Genomic DNA, 18,211 nt, shown 5'->3' with positions numbered 1-18,211 from the left:
AATGTTGTCCTAGTGGCTCAAAAGGACAAAGACAGAGAAAAGCGTTTCTGCTATATGGCAAATGGCAACTCAGGAAGAGCTCACAGTCTGCAAAATCTGCACTGTCAACACTGGGTTCTGGTACTGTCATACCAGTGTAAACCAGTGTGAGATCACAGTCAGAAAAGAGAGACGGGCGCGGTCTAATCATCATTCCCATCACGCCCAGAACACTATCTGCTGCCCTGGGGACAGTTTCATGGCATCCTTAGGGGCAACAAGTCTGGGTTGAAAGTAGCTTTGGATTCATGCCCTGCCTCTCCTGGGCATCTTAACCAAGTTATTCCACCCATTCATGTGTCTGTTTTCTATAAGATAGAGGTAATAATAAGAAGAGTATTTGTCGGGACGCCTGGGTGGCTCCCCGTTGAGCGTGTCGTGATCCCGCGGTCCTGGGATGGAGCCTGCTTCTCCCTCTGCCTCCCTGCCTCTCTCTCTGTGTCTCTCATGAATAAATATATAAAAATCTTAAATAATAATAATAGTACTCGTCTCCTGTCAGGGAACAAATGAAAATACTGGGCAGAAAGCATTTGGCACAGTGCCGACACCTCTCGGAGCCGAGTCCGCTCTTCCTATGCATCTGAGGAAAGGGGGGACCCAGGAACGCCCCGTCTTGGCTCTTCTGGGGACAGCACAGTCCCTGGCTTGTACCGGGCACTTCGCAGGGGTCAGAGAAACGAGTGGATTCTGATGGGCACACATAGGGCATTTGAAAACTTCTAAGGACAATTCTCTTCCCTCAGTTTGGTGGATCCCCATGTTCTGAGAAGGTGACTGTGCAGGGGGCAGGGGGGGAGGGCTCAATTCGTGGATGAGATGAAGACACCAAGGCTCAGACGAGGGGGCACCGTGCCTAGAGCCGCTCAGTCGCCAGTGGTGGAAGCAGGATGAGCACCCGGCCCGCATGCCCTGTGCGCCCCATGCACTCCGGGGGCACCAGGGCCGAGCCTGCAGACGCTGGGCCATCCCGCTCACATCTGCAACTCCAGCGCACCAACGGTTCTCACACCTGGGTGTTTCTCCCACATCTAATCCCATTAGCTCTGACACACCTACAAAATACTCCTAAGTGAGGAGAGAGGATATTTTTAAACTGCATTTCAAACTGTTATGAGTGGGAAGATGTATTTCAGAGCACCTGTGGCAGTGAAATCAGGCTTCGTGGGGCACTGATTCTGGAAGGCCACAATAGAGGCCCCACCCACGTCATTATTTCCCTGTGGCGGCTGCACTGAAGCCCCTCACACAGCTGCAGGCAGCCCTCCACCCTCTGCAGTTAACACCACATCACCTGCTACGGGGGGAGGCACCCCAGGGTTTGGGGCAGGGATTGGAGGGGCGGGCACTGGCCTGGACTTCCCGGTTAAAACAGCTACTTCCTATTCTAAGAGCAGGTGCAGAGATTTTTCTTCTCAGAGGGTACTTGGAGAAATGATAAACCACCAAAGAAAAATAAATCCCCGTAAGGACAAGCTGCACTGAAGTGGTTTTCAATGACTCTCCTACTTCCTCTTGCCTGAAGTCAGGAGGGTGGGTCTGTCCCCACTTCCAGCCCGGGATACCTGCCTTCTCCCTGGCCTGTGCCTCTCTTGGGGGAAGGATGAAGGAAAGATGGTGAGGACCCTGCTCCCTGCCGGCTGACCATCCACCAAGGGGACCTCCTGTGGGGCCCAGCAAAGGCAGGGCGGTGAATGTTCACCATCTATCCTCTGTGTGTGTCCTGTGTGCCAGGCGACATTCTGGGTTGGGAGGAAGGGGGTGGAGGAGAGTCCAAGCCCCTTCTAACCTGGGGCTTCTGCTCAAGGAGGGGCAGAGAACACCCAAGGGAATAAGTCACTAGCATTCGAGGAGGGACAGCACCCCCCAAGAATTAAGAGGGGCCAGTCACACGGGGCCACCTAGGAGTTTCCAAGAGCCCCTGGAAGCTACCAGAGGCTAGAAGCAGAGAAGCGAAATGATCCAGTAAATGTTTTCAAATTTTAAACCACCTAATTTCACTCCTCCACTGATCCTATGAGTTCTCAGCACTCCCTCTTGTCTGGTGAGGAAGGTGGGGCTCAGAGCCATAAGATAATAGTTCCAAGGTCCCAGAATCTGGATGTGTCAAGGCCAAGGTCTGAACTCCACATGCCTAGGGCCCCTGCACTATAAGCCCCCCCACGCTCCACCCATCTGCTCTGGGAGTAGAACTTCCAACAAGAACAATACAACTCTCAGGCCCTATCCCCCACCAACAAATTCAGGACTTCCAATTGCTTGACTGAAAGGTTGGATAAATGTGAGCACGTCCTCTGTAACAGAGGATAACTTCATTTATAGAGAGGGCATTCAAGGTATTGGCTGACAGCTCCTCCAACTGATGCTCAAAATAGTTCCACACCCATTGGGACCTGGCCCTGCTAGCCCTTGACTTCCACAGAAGCCTGGACCCTGACTTGACTTCCACGGAAGCCTGGACTTCCAGGCTGCCACAGGCACTCATATTATTAATGGTCACTCTTGTGAAACTTGGAACTTCATCCTCTTGAAAATCATAGTGTTGAGTTATACACGTCCAAATGTCTCTTATCAGCTGTTATTAAAAAACAATCATACTCATAAAGCAACTCTGGACTTCATTAACGTTGGTTCTGGAAACGTCTTGCCGGAGTTCTGGCCTCCAAAGTGGTGCCAGGTGAGCGGCTTGAGAGTCTGTGTGGTGCGGCCAAGTGTCAAGGGAGGAGGGGAGGGTTGCTGGGAGTCGGAGTCGGAGGGCCACTCAGACACCCCCGAGCCCCTGAGCTCCTGGGAAGGGGCCTCGTCCACCCTGGCCCAGTTCCCAGCACAGCGGCTGCCCACAGCATGTTCACAGGGATGGTGAGGGCATGAGGCGTTGGTGACGTTGCGCAGAAGGTGTCCGCCTAATGGCCCCATGTCTCAGGGATGCAGGGCATCTTCTTCCTTGGAGCTGGATGAGACGGTGCATGTGCAGAAGGGGTTTGGAAAACACCCACAGTCATGGAGCAGCCGGGGAAAGACAGCTAAGATACTAGAGACCCATACAGGACAGCACATGACCAAATGCTGAACAAGGAAGGAATGGAATGGCACCAGCTGGAGCTGGAGCCAGAGGGAAAGGACCCCGTGGATGGACTGGTAGGATAACGCCCCCTCCCCAACAGAGAGGCCAAGGTGCTAATCCTGGGGCCCGAATGCTGGAGGCTCTCTGATAAGGAAAATGAAGTTTGCAGATGCGATTAAGGTCACTTGAGGTGGGAGATGATCCTGGAGCATCCACGAGGGTCCAGTGTCACCTCAAGCCTCCTTAAAAGTGGAAGAGGGAAGCAGGAGGAGGACCCAGAGGCTTGGAAAGAGGAAGGGACCACGCAAAAGGAACACAGGCACCTCTGGAGGCTGGAAAAAGTGAAGAAATGAATCCTCCCCTCCAGGTCCAGAAGGAACGCGGCCCTGCCCACACATTGATTTAGCCCAGTGGGGATCCCGTGCTCCAGAACTGGGAGAGAATGGGTTTGTGTGGCCTAAGTGGCTGCATTTATGGTAAGTTGTTAGAGCAGCACGAGGAATCGACCATCGGGGATGCTGCAGGATTTATGATGCCTGGCAAGGTGGAGGCCAAGAGGTTGCCCAGGCAGGGGGACCTGCCTGAGAAAAGGCAAGAAGAACCACATGGTGTATAAAATGTGCAGGGAGGAGCTCATGTTCCTGGAGCAGGACCCCGACAGTAGCGAGGACCAAGGTCACAGGACCCTTGAGTTAGAGAAGCAGGCCAGACATGAGGTGCTGAGCCTCGGAGAGGCACACAGGGTTTGCCCTTGGGGGAGCCATAGAACAGCCTGGAAGAGGTTTGTGTGGTGGTGAGAAGCAGTGGTGGGGGTGGGAGGAGAGGACAAATGCCTCTGGCTGCCGATGCCTGCTGGAGTTGCCGATGCCGGCCTCCCCGTGCCTGTGCAGACAGATCACAGGAAGGGGAAGCGCTCAAGAGGTGGAGGAGGGCCACGCGGGTCCGGGTGCCAGCAGCATCCTTTGTACTGAGGGCTCCTTGTAGAAGACACATATCCTGAGTCTCATCTCAAGGCTCTCTCTCTAAGATGAGGATCTGAGGCAATGCCCTTCCTGCTGGGAGAAGTGGAGCTAATGCATTTGGAATGCCATGCGGGTATCCAACCCAAGCCCAGCGAACCGCTGGCTGCGTCTCCTGCCAGAGCGGCTAGCAATGCAACCAGAATCTTTTCTGCACCACCAGTACCTGGATGTTGAGTCTCCCTCGATGCGCGCCCAGGCCGTAGCGCTTCGAAGTAGATGCATGAAGCTGGAAGTCTGTGATTTTCAGGGTCTCCAGACCGAGAGGTGGGCAACCTAGAAAGGACAACGCTTGTTAAAAACAAAGACAGATGTTCAAAGGCAACTTTCCAGTTTTCTCCATCTAGCCCCCCAGCTTCCCATTTGCCCCTGAGCCCCAAGCCACCAGCACGGCCCACCCCCTGGCAGGTCCAGTGCTTCCAGACAGAGGCCGTTGTCAACTCAACCATGAGTATGTCAACTGCCTTTCTCATGGGCATTTCCTCTCCGGCCGTTTGTGCTCTGCTATCCCTTATCTCTGTTGCCGTCCATGCTACTGTCTGAGGCTGTTTCCAATTAAGGATCCTTCCCTGGTGTGACTCAGCCAGGGAGCATTATTGGTTAGAAATTTTGAAGTGATCCCGTGGTTGAACTCTGCAAATTAATCAGAACTTGTTGATTTTGCTTCAGCAACTCTGGCCTTTGTGTTGTGCATGCTAATGAGCAAGGCAATATAAATAGAAAAAAAAATCTATTGTTTTCCATTCTTGGCAAAACTGGTAGTTTTGAGAACAGCTACCAGACACAGTTTAGTCCAAGCTGCCCCTGGAATAAGACACTGGAGCTTGGGCAGGCCCCTGGTGATCCTCCCTGTCCAGACCAGCATCCTGTGGGTACGGGCTTTGACAGCAGCTCCAGGGCCAGCTCCCAGGCCTCCTGACCCCCCGGGCTGCTCTTCTCACCGCCCACTCTGTCTTAGAGCTAGAAGTCTCCAAGAGATGAAATCTGCTTCCTCAAATCTGACCCTGGAGAAAGAAAACAAAAACTCTGGAGGAGAAGTAAAATCTATTTCTACTGGAAGTGTGAAAAATCCCTTAAGTAAGAGGCACATTTTAAAAGCTGTGTGGGAAGAAAAAATAAATAAAATAAATAAAATAAAAGCTGTGTGGCTCACTGCTGAGATGGGTGTGCCCCCAGGGACCCCAGGACACCTGAGGATGTGGGGGTATCTGTCCATCCATGACAAACCCCTGCAGGGAAGAAGCCCCTCTGGTCTCAGGATGCTGGCGGAGCCTGGCAAGACAGCAGCCAGACCAGGTGCTGGGCGGGCAGCTGGGTAAGAAAGTCTGCCCGCAGGTGGGGGGCGGGGATGCCATCAGAGGGGTTCAGCCCTGCCAGGTGCCAAGACACCATCTAGTCCTCCCCTTGGGTCCTCAAAGAGGAAGCTGAAGCCCCGAGACTAGAGGTGAGCCTTTCAAGGCATCCCTGCCAGCAGCCAAGCTGGACCTCAGATCCCGGGCTCCAGACTCAGCTCCAGGCTTTCAAACACTGCCAAGCGGCTTCCCTGGCCCTGCCCACACCTGCCACGCGGCTGCCTGGGCTGGTACTTATGCATCAGCCGTCTGTGTTGGATGGGGTGGGGGGAGGTACTAGTGCCCAGTGTGGTGGGGAGCACTAAGAGTGGGGTACGGTGCCACTGCCACCCATCTGACGCTGCAGGGGAACCCAGCAGGCTTCAGCTGGCACCATGAACAACGGTGTTCCAGCTGGATTCCTCCAGAGGGGGGTGTGCCTCAAGTGGGGGGCCATGTGAGCAGGAACCATTCAGTGAATGGGGGCAGAGGATGTGTAGCCAGTGGGGACCAGAGAATGAATGGGGAGGGCAGGGCATGCAGCCCCTGGGGATCCACACAGCAAGCATCACTAACCACCCAAGGCTGACCCCACAGAGGCTAATCTCATTGTCATAACCCCCTTCCCCCACTAGGATTTGCCCTGGGCACTTTCCAGGCCTGGAGGGCACAGGGGTCTGACCCACCCAGGTGGCATTTCCTCGGTCCCGATGTTGAACGAGTAATTCTCCATCACGCCTCCCGAACACTGACCAAGTGTCTGACGACTGAGCAAAGGTATTTCTCACACACTTACTCAGAAATCCACGCTGCCTGCCTCCACCAGCCACGCCTAGTCGTGGAACCTGCTCGTGCTCACAGGCGGCAGCCACACCTGCCCCTCCGCAGCCCAGGCCCTGCGCCCAGCCGGGAGAGAGCAGGAGCCCGAGCCCCCACGCCGTCCCACCGTGGCCTCCGGACAGCAGCACCGCCTCTCCATGCTGCTCCTCCCTGGGCCACGTCCCTCCAGCCTCTCACTCCCCAATGGTCACTGGCATGCACCTGAGGCCCTGCTCCAGATGCAGGGCAAGGATAGAGGGTCAAGATCACTTCCTGTCCCCTCTGGGAGGTGAGACTCCAGAGGGTCCTCCACAACCTGTCATTCAGCCCTGGTCCTGAGCCTGGGGCCTGGAGACTCCCTCAGCTGGAGATGCCGCCCACTGTCCCCAGCATCCCACCCCCCATGCTCCTTGTCACTTCGTCCCAGCCCACCCTGCTCAAGGCACATCAGCATCCTCAGACAGCCCACACCTCCAGAGCCCTGATGCCAAACAGGCTGGTCAGCCCTTCTGCTGGACGATTCCCCGTGTCCTGGGAATGGCCTCTGCACCTTGATTCCGCCAGGTACGCCAGCTTTGGTTTCAGACCCTGACGGGAACAGCACACTGGTCTGTCCCTCCACATCCCAGTGCTCCGTTCAGAAGCCTGGTATCCCCACGTGAGCGAGCATCAGAAATACAAAAAGGTCTTGCTACCATTTCAGGGAAACTCTTTCAAAGTTATATCAGATGTGTTCCTCCTTCTGTTTTTTTTTTTTTTTTTTACATATTTTATTTATTTAAGAGAGAGAGAACCACACTCACAGTAGGTGGAAGGGACAGAGGCAGAAGCAGGGAGCCCGACAGGGGGCCTCAATCCCAGAACCCCGGGATCATGATCTGAGCTGAAGGCAGACACTTAACTGACTGAGCCCCCCAGGGACCCCACCCCCTCGTCCCTCCTCCTTAGCAGAAAACACAGCAGGTGGTGAATTCCAGGTACTTGATCGAGCTAACACCTTCTATTACTCATTTAGATTCAGACAGACAAACTGACAGGTGGATGGCACAAATTTTTTACGAGTTAAATAAGGAACAATAACTGCTATCCAAAGCATTTCTTCCAGGAAAAGAGAACATCTCATTTGCACATGAATATCTTAATTCGAAAAGAAACTACCTGAATACAATTGCATACTCATCAAAATCACTCTTATATTGATAAGTGGAAGCTGCACCACATGCTCTCCCCAGGATACACAAGGGGTGGAAAGAAAGTGCCCCTAGGTGGGGTGTTTATTGCTTACACATCTGATCTCAACCCAAGAGCTCAATGCCTGCCCCCTCGAGGGGCACAATCACCGTGTACAGGAAGCAAGTGTGGAGTCCCACAGAGCCAGCACCACATCCAATGACAAATGTCCACTCTTGCCCATTCTTGAGATGATGTGACCACATAAGCCAGAGAGCCACTGCTTCGGTCCACAGCACAGCTGATGACGTCTTTGGTGGGGAGCCCAGATAAACACACACGCTCAGCCTGCACGCACAGTCTTCCCTGAATCCTAATAAGGATTTTTTTTTTCCCTTATCAGAAGACACTATCTTCAGAGAATGTGGTTTTGTTTGGGAGCCTTCTCTGTCAGCCATGCCATTAATAGAAACGCTAGGGACATCCACCCTGAGATAGGCTACGGGACCAGGGCAGGGACACGGGACACACATAGGGGGGAGCCCCAAGAGCCCTCATCACCCAGGCAGCAGAAACCACGGACCACGTGCTCCCAGAGGACTGGATGGATCCCCACGGCACCTCCAGCCACACCACACCTCCCGAGGGTCTGCACCAACTTCACATGGCTGTCCCAGAGAGGGCCTGGCTCACCGCATCACCAGTCTGCCCACTGAAGTCAGGTCCCGACAGCAGGGGACAGACATCTGGAGCTGCCTGTGCAGCCCTGCAAGGTTGGGGTGGGGGGTCCCACCCTGTGCAGCCCTGCACCCTGTAATACGATGGGTTCTCCAGCCGCCTGCCCTCATTGCCCAGCCCCACGTCCACCTCCTCCCCTGACTTTGCATTCTGCACTCTGGTTTTCTGTCCCCAGGCTAAGCGACTCTCCTCATTTGGTGGCCTCGTCTCGGGCTCCCTGAGTCTGCTCCCTCTTGGCTACTCCTGCCCCGGTGGTTTCCATAACATGACCGTCTTCTTCCACTCAGGCTGCTGTAACAAAACCCCATGGACAGGTGGCTTATAAACAGAAGTTTATGGCTCACATGTCTGGAGGCTAGAAAGCCCAAGAGGAAGGCCCCAGAGCAGCTGCCCTCTGCTGAGGGCCCCCTGCCTGGCTCACAGCCGCCCCTTTTCACCGAAGCAGCACCTGGTGCCTCTTAGAAGGGCCCTAATCCTGCTCGTGAGGGCTCCACCCTCAGGACATAAGCACGTCCCTAAGCCCCCCACCTCCCCACCTCCTCACACCATCACCTTAGGGGCTGGGATTTCAACACAGGAATTCCAGGGGTGGGTGACCCAGACTTTCAGGCCACAGCAATGATATTTCCCTGTTTCTCCCCTTTTCCCCCTCCTGGTTTATGGGGCCTTTTCTTCCCCTGCAGCTCAAGGCTGTAACCCTCTGACTCCTGGAGGAGTCCTCCCTCCCTTCCCCTTGAACAATCCATGTGGGCGCCAACAGCTGCATCCACGCAATCACGGGCACCGTCTACGCCAGCAGGGGTCAAGTCACATATTTGAGGTTTCAACTCAGGACCCCTCCTGTGAGTGCATCTGGAGACCAGACTCTTCTACAATGTTCCACGTGAGGCCTGCTTGGCGGCAGCCCTGGTGGCTTCAGTCTGCTGTGGACGTGAATATCACCCCTGACACGTCCCGACTGTCAGCCCACTGCTGAAGAAGCTCTCCAAGACTGTCGTGACTTTCTCCTCTTCCTCCTCGGCATGCTGTCCCCGCACGGTCAGATGGCAGGAGCCCCGGGAGGGGTCACGGAGACGCAGCACTAGTGCAGGCTGCCCCCGTGAAACTCCCCTCTGTTCCACCGCCACTGGGCTTTGTCCTTGGAGGACCTCCATCCTCTCCTGCCATCACAAGTCTGTTTCACATGGGCTTTCCCTCAAGTCCCATAACCATCAAAGCAACTTAGCACAACACACACTTACCGCATCCCCACCTGCAGGGCCCTGGGCACCACGATGCCCGATCGGCTCGGCTCAGACTGACGTGCTACACCAGCTGGGAGTTCCCTGCCTTCCCAGAATCTCATTCAAAACTTTTTTTTAGGGGCACCTGGGTGGCTCAGTGATTGAGCATCTACCTTTGGCTCGGGTGGTGACCCTGGGAGGCTGGGATTGAGTCCCACATCGGACTCCTTGTAGGGAGCCTGCTTCTCCCTCTACCTATGTCTCTGCCCCCCTCTCTCTCTCTCTCTCTGTTTCTCATGAATAAATAAAATCTTTAAAAAAATTTTTTAATTAATAAACTGCTTCAACATAAAGTAGTTTAGCACAAACTCTCTATCCCACATGCCTTTATGTAAGGATCGACAAGGCAACAATGCCAGGTCAAAGCCACGTTATTCTGCACAGAAAGTTCTTAGGCCTATCTTATGCAGGAATCTCCACATTTAGAAAAATGCAGGGTTTTCCTATCCTGAAGGACAGGGAAATGAAGGACAGGACAAATATCTTTTGATTTAGAGATTCTAAATTAATTCAAAATAGAGTCCTGTAATGTCCATATTAAATATTTAACTCTGATGAATTCCAGTATATTTCCACCTGATTCATTTTTCCCCTCTTCTTTTTACCCTGGGAACATCAACCTCGAGGCTTTCGGTGGATCTACTCAGTGTCCACAATGAGCAAAATGAGCTGTCCTGCCACCTTGGGTTCACCCGCAAAGAGGAACAGTACTGCACTGGAAAGAAAATTGCAGAGGAAAAAAAAAAAAAAGAAGAAAAAGAAAATTGCAGAGGACAATTAAGAAAGCACTGCCAAGTGCACTCAGCCGCTCAGGAGAAAGGTGCGGGTAGGAAATGGAAAATGTACAGAATGGTCTGGAAGGCTGGGGTCCACCCGGGCGAGGAGTGAGCCACGTGCTGCTACAGCACCGAAACCACCTCGGGTCCCCTAGTCTGCAGAGGCCTACAGGGGGTCACGGGGTCCATTCCTCCTTCCAGCTGCACTCTGAACCATCAAAGACTGAAGAGTAAAATAAAGAAAAAGAGCAGGAAATGGCAGGCTGACCACATCTGGCCACCAGGCCCCACGACCTCAAGCCAAAGCTCAAAGCTGGCTCCCACTCCTCGAGGTGACATCTGCAAAGCTTTGGTGACTCAGCTGGTCCCTGGTTTTGGACACAACAGGGGACTACTGCTAACATTATAACCCCAGGGGCAGAAAGGAGCCAAACAAAATCTGCAGAATGAATTAGCCTCCGCACCTTTAAAACCAGAACTCTCGGACTACTGAAGATTATCAAGACAGAGATAATCAGACCAACGGGAGACTTCGCAAAAACAAATTAGAATCTAGAATCCACTATCAGTCAACAGCCCATGTAACTAAGGGCATTTTCAGAGATATAATACTTAGAAAATTTACCCCCTGCCACCAGACTCGCTGAAAGCACTTCTGGAATAATGTGCCAGAAACACGGAGAGGCATAGACGTGCACACAGCAGATGGGAGAGCGGAGTACTCCATGTAGTCGTTCCCCCTAAAAGAAGCCCAGAGGACTCTCCAACCAAAGCACTCCAGCAATGCAAAGTGAGAACAAGAAGTGAGAATTCCTTTGGTTTTATTTTTTTTCTTTATTTAAATTCAATTTGCCAAGATATAGTATAACACCCAATGCTCATCTCATCACGTGCCCTCCTTAGTGCCCATCACCCAGTTACTCCAGCCCTCCACCCACCTCCCCTTCCACAACCCTTTGCTTGTTTCCCAGAGTTAGGGACTCTCATGGTTTGTCTTCCTCTCTAATTTTCCCACTCAGTTTCCCTCCTTTCCCTTATGGTCCCTTTCACTACTTATATTCCACGTGTGAGTGGGACCATATGATTGCCTTTCTCCAGTTGACTTATTTCACTCGGCATAATATCCCTCAGATGTAAATGGTGGGTATTCATCCTTTCTGATGGCTGAGTAATATTCCACTGTGTATATACACCACATCTTCTTTATCCACTCATCTGTCAAAGGACACTGTGCCTCCTTCCACAGTCTGACTATTGTGTACATTGCTGCTGTGAACATTGGGGTGCAGGTGTCCCGTTGTTTCACTGCATCTGTATCTTTGGGGTAAATACCCAGTAGTGCAATTGCTGGTTGTAACACAGCTCTATTTTCAACTTCTTAAGGAACCTCCACAATGTTTTCCAGAATGGCTGTTCCGGCTTGCATTCCCACCAACAGTGTAAGAGAGTTCCCCTTTCGCCACATCCTCACCAACATCTGTTGTTTTAAATTCTCAGAGAAACATCCTACCCTGACCAAAGAGCTGTCAACCATGACGCTACCTCCATGGAGGGCTTGTCTGCATCCTTCAGAATGCTTCACTGAGGGGACAGGAGTGCTGCCCAGTGAGCAAGTAAAATGGAGAAGAAACAATTGCTTTGAAGCTCAATTCAAATGCCCAAAATTTGAAAGTAAGAAAGCCAGAAGCTGAAACTGTAATGTGCTTATATTACAACCAAGACTGTAATGTCAATTGAGGTGATCACTGCAGGCTTACAGAGTGTGGGGAATCCACGGGGAAGCTCAATCCCCCACCCTCCTGGCTCAGCCCCGGCCAGGCTGCCCCAAAGCCGCTGGACAGTGACTCTGTAGAGTCCCCACAGCAGTCACAGAGCTCTCCCTTCCCCGCAGCATGGTTCCCATTCCTCCTACAAAACAAACCAATAAAAAAATCCTTTCTCATCAAATCAAGTTATTGCTTCTAAAAGGAAAAAGATTAATCCTCAGAAGCACGTGGGGGAGGAGAACATGAAAATGAGTGTGAAAAAGAGACTTCAGGAAGATATTAGAGGCGAGAGATGTATCATAACCGGGAGGAAAGAGGGTGACAGTCATCAAAGGTGACTCCACGTCACTCCTAAAGGCAGTGCAGCTCTGTGAGAAGGCCCTGTGCTGAGCAGCTCCATCCACCAGGCTTGGGCCTGTTCTGAAGGAGGTGGGCGGAGGCCTGCCTCCCTCCTCTGACCAGCACACATGCACACCTGCACACTTTATTCAATCTGTCCCGTGCTTCTTACAGGACGAGGTCAGAATGGAGGGTGTAAGCTAGGATTCCGGGTCTGGAGCACCAATCCCAACATCCCACCCCCAAAACCCCAATCTGCCTAGGGGAGCCTGTCATGACAGACAAGTCAGGAAAATTATTTTAAGAGACTAATGATTTGGGGAGCGAGGGGGCTAACGTGCAGGCAACTACCATGAGCTTGACACTCTGAGGACATGCTGTGATGTCATCTCCCTAAGGACTGTGAGAGAAGGGCGTCACCATCCCCATCCTACACGTACACAAACTGACTTATACAGAATTAAACGGCTAAGCACCCAGGTCAAAGTCTGAAGATCAAGTATGCCCTAAGAGCCCACGCACGTTTGTTAGGCCACCTGTTTGTCTTGAAAATGCAGGAGCATAAGGTTAGGTGCCAATTTCATGGTGGTGTTTGGGGTCACACCGGAGAAAGGCAGTGCAGTGGGACAGGGGAGCTCAGAGTCCCAGACCACGAGGCCTGCGGTGATCGTCGGCTGGAAGCAGAGCAAAGAGTTCCCCAAGACCTCAAGAGGGCTGCCAGGGATAAATGCACTGTCGCCATAAATCAGATAGCTGTGACTTGCGACATTCCATCTTTCACCTTTCTGAACCTGATGCTCCCTTTGATGGATGCGAGCATGGAAGCAGTGTCCTGCCACCCTGGAGGACGTTTCTGCAGTGGTTCTCTGTGGGTCTCAGACACGCCTGGCTTCCCAGAGGGGGATGCCCCCCTCGGGGTCTTGGGGAAAGGAGTTAATCTCACTTATTCAGCCACCCTTGGAAAGCACCACCCTCACTGCAGGACCCCCTCCCATGGTGCTCTCAGCCTGACCCAATATCAGAATCTGCTGGGGCTGCCCAGAGTCCTCCACAGAGACTCTGATGGACAGGACTGCAGAGCGGCCCTGGTTTCTAAAGCTCACAGGGATCTTCTGAGACCCTCAGAATCTGGCTGGTTCCCTGAAAGATACACAGGCTCAGAGCTCCCTTGTGCAGGCTCTGTGGAGCAGGGACAGGAAACCCTCAGGGAGCAGCATCTGTAGGCTGAAGCCTCGTGCTCGCATCATGCCCAGAGCGCCTGCATCGCAGAAGCCCTGACCTCTGATCATCAGTGGCTGCTCACTTGAAAAGCCTCAAGACTTCCTCCCCGACCCCCATCCATCTCATCCTACTCACCCCTGGCTAACAAAGCGACAAAGCATACTGTTCACAACACAGGGCAGTAACTATGAGTTTCCATCACTGAATCCCCAAAGCCCAATCAATATTTCCCGAGTAAATGAAAAAATGTGTATGATGATCCAACAAAACTGACAATCATTAGCCTGCACCACCGTGGAAAACTGTTTTATTCTTTACATATTGCTTATAAGGCCAAAAAAAAGGAGGAATTATTGTTTCAAAAATAGCATTTCTCAAACCTCAACCACCTGCTTATTTTCTTCATGAATTTTTCCATATCCAAGTACCACCTGCACTATTACCTCATATTTTTATTTAAATCAAGAATTTTAATGGAAATAAGTCAGTGCAAAAGGAAGCCTTTTTCTAGAAGACAGCATAGGAAAATGTCCTCATGATCTTTCAGTAAGTGAAAAAAATTAAACATGCAACAAAAAGCACTAAAGGAAAATACTGATGATTGGTCTATATTAAACTTAAGAACATCTGTTATTCAAAAGACAGCACTACTAGAGAGCAAATGTAAGCCAGGAGTGCAAGAAGTGTATTGCTTGGCATACATCTGACAATGGACTCATATCCACAGTATTTTTAAGAAAGGCAAACATACAAATAAACCCTCCTATAAATCAATAAGAAAAACGATAAGCAAAAGATCTGAGCAGGCATTCACAAAAGGAGATATTCTGATGGTGAATGAACATTAGTCATTTGTCCTCAAGAAAATGCCAATGAAGACCACAGTGAGATGCTAGTACACACACACCAATATGACTACAACTAAAAAGACACATATCGAATGTTGGCAAGGAGGTGAAGCACCAATACTGGTAGAGAAGTGTTAATGGGTATGAGGGATCTGGAAAACTCTCTAGGAGAATTTACTAAAACTATAAATATTCATGCCCTAGGACCCAGCATTTCTACCTAGGTGCAAATACCCAACAGAAACACACTCACGTATACACCAAAAGGCTTATATGCAGGAATAATCTGAGAAGCACTATTTGTGGTAGCCAAAAATGAAAAACAACCCAAATGTCCATTAACATGAGAATGGAAAAATAAATGTGGTATAGCCATGTCATAGAATACATGAACCACAACTATATACAACAACATGGAGGAAACTTATAAACATAATATTAAGTGACAGCAATCAGACACAGTGTATGATTCGATGAATATTAAGTTCAAAAATAGGCAAAAGTAATCTCTGATGGTGCTTATCTTTGAAAAGGAGCAGGGCTAGTGACTAACTAGTGGGAGGGAGGCCTCATTGGCTCTGGTCACCTATTTCTGATCTACATGATAGTTAAAATAGTGCATTTACATAACATGTGAGTGGTATATAGGACAATCCAATGTGTTGTGCTCTTAAGACTTCGAGACTGTTCTGTATGGGTGTTATACTTCAATAATAATAATAATAAAAAGACTTTGCTTTCCTTAACTATTACATCATACTGATACCAACTAAGACTATGTGTCCAATTCAGAAAGAGGAAAAGAGAATTCTGCTATGTGAAAAAAGCTACGAAAGTTATATACCATATGGCTTACTTCATCTAAAATTCTTGAAAACACAAAATTATAGAAATGGAAAGTAGCTTAGAGGTTGCCAGGAGTTAGAGACTACAGGAGGGAGTATGTGGCTAGAAGGGATGTCACAAGGAAGCCCCACGGTGAAGGGACAGCTCTGTATCTCTCGGTAATGGTATTCCCATGAAATGGCACACGTGATACAAGCGCACAGGACTAATGCACATACAAACACACACATGTATAATGGGTGGGACCTGAATATACTCTGAAAATTTTGCTCTGTACCACAGTTAATACAGAATGTCAGCACTGGAGGAGGCAGAGCGAAGGGTACATGGGACCTATTTGTTTGCAACTTCCTGTGGATCTATAATTATTTCAAAATAAATGATTTTTTTAAGATCCCTTCAAAAAAAACCTCTCTCACAATGTGTTCCAGATTATTTAACATAGCTCATAAAATCACCAGTTGTACAGAAATATCACAGACTTTGGGGAATTCCAGTTTAAACTTTTGCAACATCTCCCAAACACATCCTAAAAACCTACAGAGACTCTCAAAAGGAAAGATTCCCAACAATGTTTCAATCTAGTGCCAGATGTGCAAAAATATTCACCACCAGTGAGTCAGATGGAGAGAGTTGAGGGGAAAATGGAGATGATCAGAGAAGGGATAAAAAACCCTTCATCCATCTTGCATGCCTCCATTTTGAAGTCTCCAGTCTACAGCTACTAGAAAATTGAAAATTGGACACCATCTCTAAAGCTCAGACCCCACTTTCTGAGGTGGCCAGGTGTTCACCTCTCCTCCCCAACCCCCATAACTTTCCACAACCGTTTGGATCAGAAAGTCTCAGAAAATAACTGGACAGGAAGGAGGGACAATTGTCACACAGGATGACACTGTGGAGGACAAGAACACTGATGATAGCAAAGGGAGGTAATTACACTTCCCCCCCCATGTATCCCATCAGAAAAGAGTATCTAAGAACTGCAGGTAGCAAAGAAATCAGCACCACAGGGAAGCAAAAATATGTAGAAGATAAAGAGCTGCTTGAAACTGAACACTGGACTGGGCATTTGCATGCTGACCTGGTCAACATCTGCAGATCTGAGAAAGTGCTGCAACTGCCCCCCAGTGGAGGAGATCTGGCTGCATTTTGCTTCCTTGAAAGATGAGTAAAGAACACTGATATGAAATCTCTGAAGGAGAAAATTCCACAAAAAAGAACATGAGATATATCACTGTAAAGACTCCAAGAAATAATGTGCTTTTGAAAGTGATTTCATGTAATAACTAGGAAAATATTTTTCCTAGAAGTTGTTCATCCTAAGTATAGAAAAAATATTTAAGATAAGGCCAGGGGCTCTGGGTGATTCAGTTGGTTAGGTATCTGACTCTTGATTTCAGCTCAAGTCATGGTCTCAGAGTCATAGAATTAGGCACCCATGTCAGGCTCCACACTCAGTATGGATTGCTTGAGATTATCTACCTCTCCCTCTGCCCCTCCCCACCATGTTCACTCTCTCTCTCTCTTTCTCTCTCTCAAATAAATAAATCTTTAAAAAAATAAGGCCAAATATTAAGAAAACTATATATCCAAAAGCAGAATTAAAACCTATGGAAAGATCCATTATTTTTAACCTGGAATCTTTGCCAATGAAGTAAAGAAAAATAAGTAAAAAGTATAAGAAATGGAAAGAAAAAACAAAATTGCCATTATTTAGCATATACTATGATTTTGTACACAAATCCAAGTAAATATAAAAAAATTGTTTTTAATAAGAGTTTAGCAGTGTTGCTAGAAAAATCAACTGTCCTCCTGTATACTAGCAATAGTTATAAAACTGAAATTAAAAGCATCACAAAATAGCAAATATCTAATAGAATAAATCTATTAAAGATGGGCAAGATCCATTTATTGAGAGATATTTTAAAAGACTTAACAAGTGGGGAAATATACCATGTTCATGGATTAGAAGACATGTTGTAAATATGTTAATGCTCCTCAAATTGATCTATGGAATCTATGCAACTGTCAACAAAATTCCAAAAGTTTTCAGAAAGGTATTTGAAGAACCTGGTTGTATGGCATAAATATATGTGTAGACATACACACACACACACACACACACACACACATGCATAAAATGTCAACAACAGCCACAACTTTTTAAGAATTAGGTCCTGCTCTACTAGATATCATGATTTGTTATAATGCTATAGTAGTTAAGAGAGTAAGGGGGTACCTGAGGGGCTCAATCAGTTAAGCATCTGCATTCCACTCAGGTCAGGATCCCAGGGTCCTGGGATCAAGCCCCAAGTTGAGTTCCCTGGTCAGCAGGGCGTCTGCTTCTCCCTGCTTATCCTCCTTTCTCTGTGTGTGTGTCAAATAAGTAAACAAAGTCTTTAAAAAGAGACAGAGAGAGAGTAAGATATTTCACATATGGGTAGAAAAATGAATTAATGATAAAGAACTGCAAGCCTGAAAACAAAGCCATACATATATGGAACTCTTAATCCCCAATGGATAGAGTAGCAATGCAAAACAGCAAGGAAACAATTAAGGAAAAAAATAAAATTGTATTCTAACTTCATATCATAAATAAACAAAATCCATTCCAGGTATTTGAAGACCTAACTATGCAAAATAAAAAAGGGAAGAGAAAGCTTTAGAAGACAGTATAAAATATTTTTATGACTTTGGAGAAAGAAGAGATTTCTTACACAAGTCACAAATAGTAGCAAACAAAAAGAAAAAAATTGACAAATTTGGCTACAATATTATTAAGGACTTCTGTTCCTTAAGACCCCATAAGAAGGAAAAGCAAAAAATAGAAAAAATATTTGCTACCAACATTATAAAATCAAAATTCAAGCTCAGAATGGATAAATCTATAAGGAAAATAAATAGAACAGAAATGTCTCCAGAAGAGACCATCAAATGGCAAATAAATCT

General features: G+C 48.8%; 1 protein-coding gene across 2 annotated transcripts in view; it reads right to left on the bottom strand.

The window, feature by feature from the left end:
• CPXM2 (carboxypeptidase X, M14 family member 2) overlaps positions 1–18,211 on the bottom strand; it is a 126,819-nt gene that overhangs the window by 89,913 nt on the left and 18,695 nt on the right. For both annotated transcript variants that reach the window (XM_041746187.1, XM_041746188.1), the window contains exon 3: positions 4,289–4,398. In XM_041746187.1, coding sequence (XP_041602121.1) covers positions 4,289–4,398 — 110 coding nt within the window. The remainder of the gene's footprint in view (positions 1–4,288; positions 4,399–18,211) is intronic.

Source organism: Vulpes lagopus, chromosome 2 (genome assembly GCF_018345385.1).
Source record: "Vulpes lagopus strain Blue_001 chromosome 2, ASM1834538v1, whole genome shotgun sequence".
NCBI lineage: Eukaryota > Metazoa > Chordata > Mammalia > Carnivora > Canidae > Vulpes > Vulpes lagopus.
This window is presented reverse-complemented; position numbering and strand designations above follow the sequence as displayed.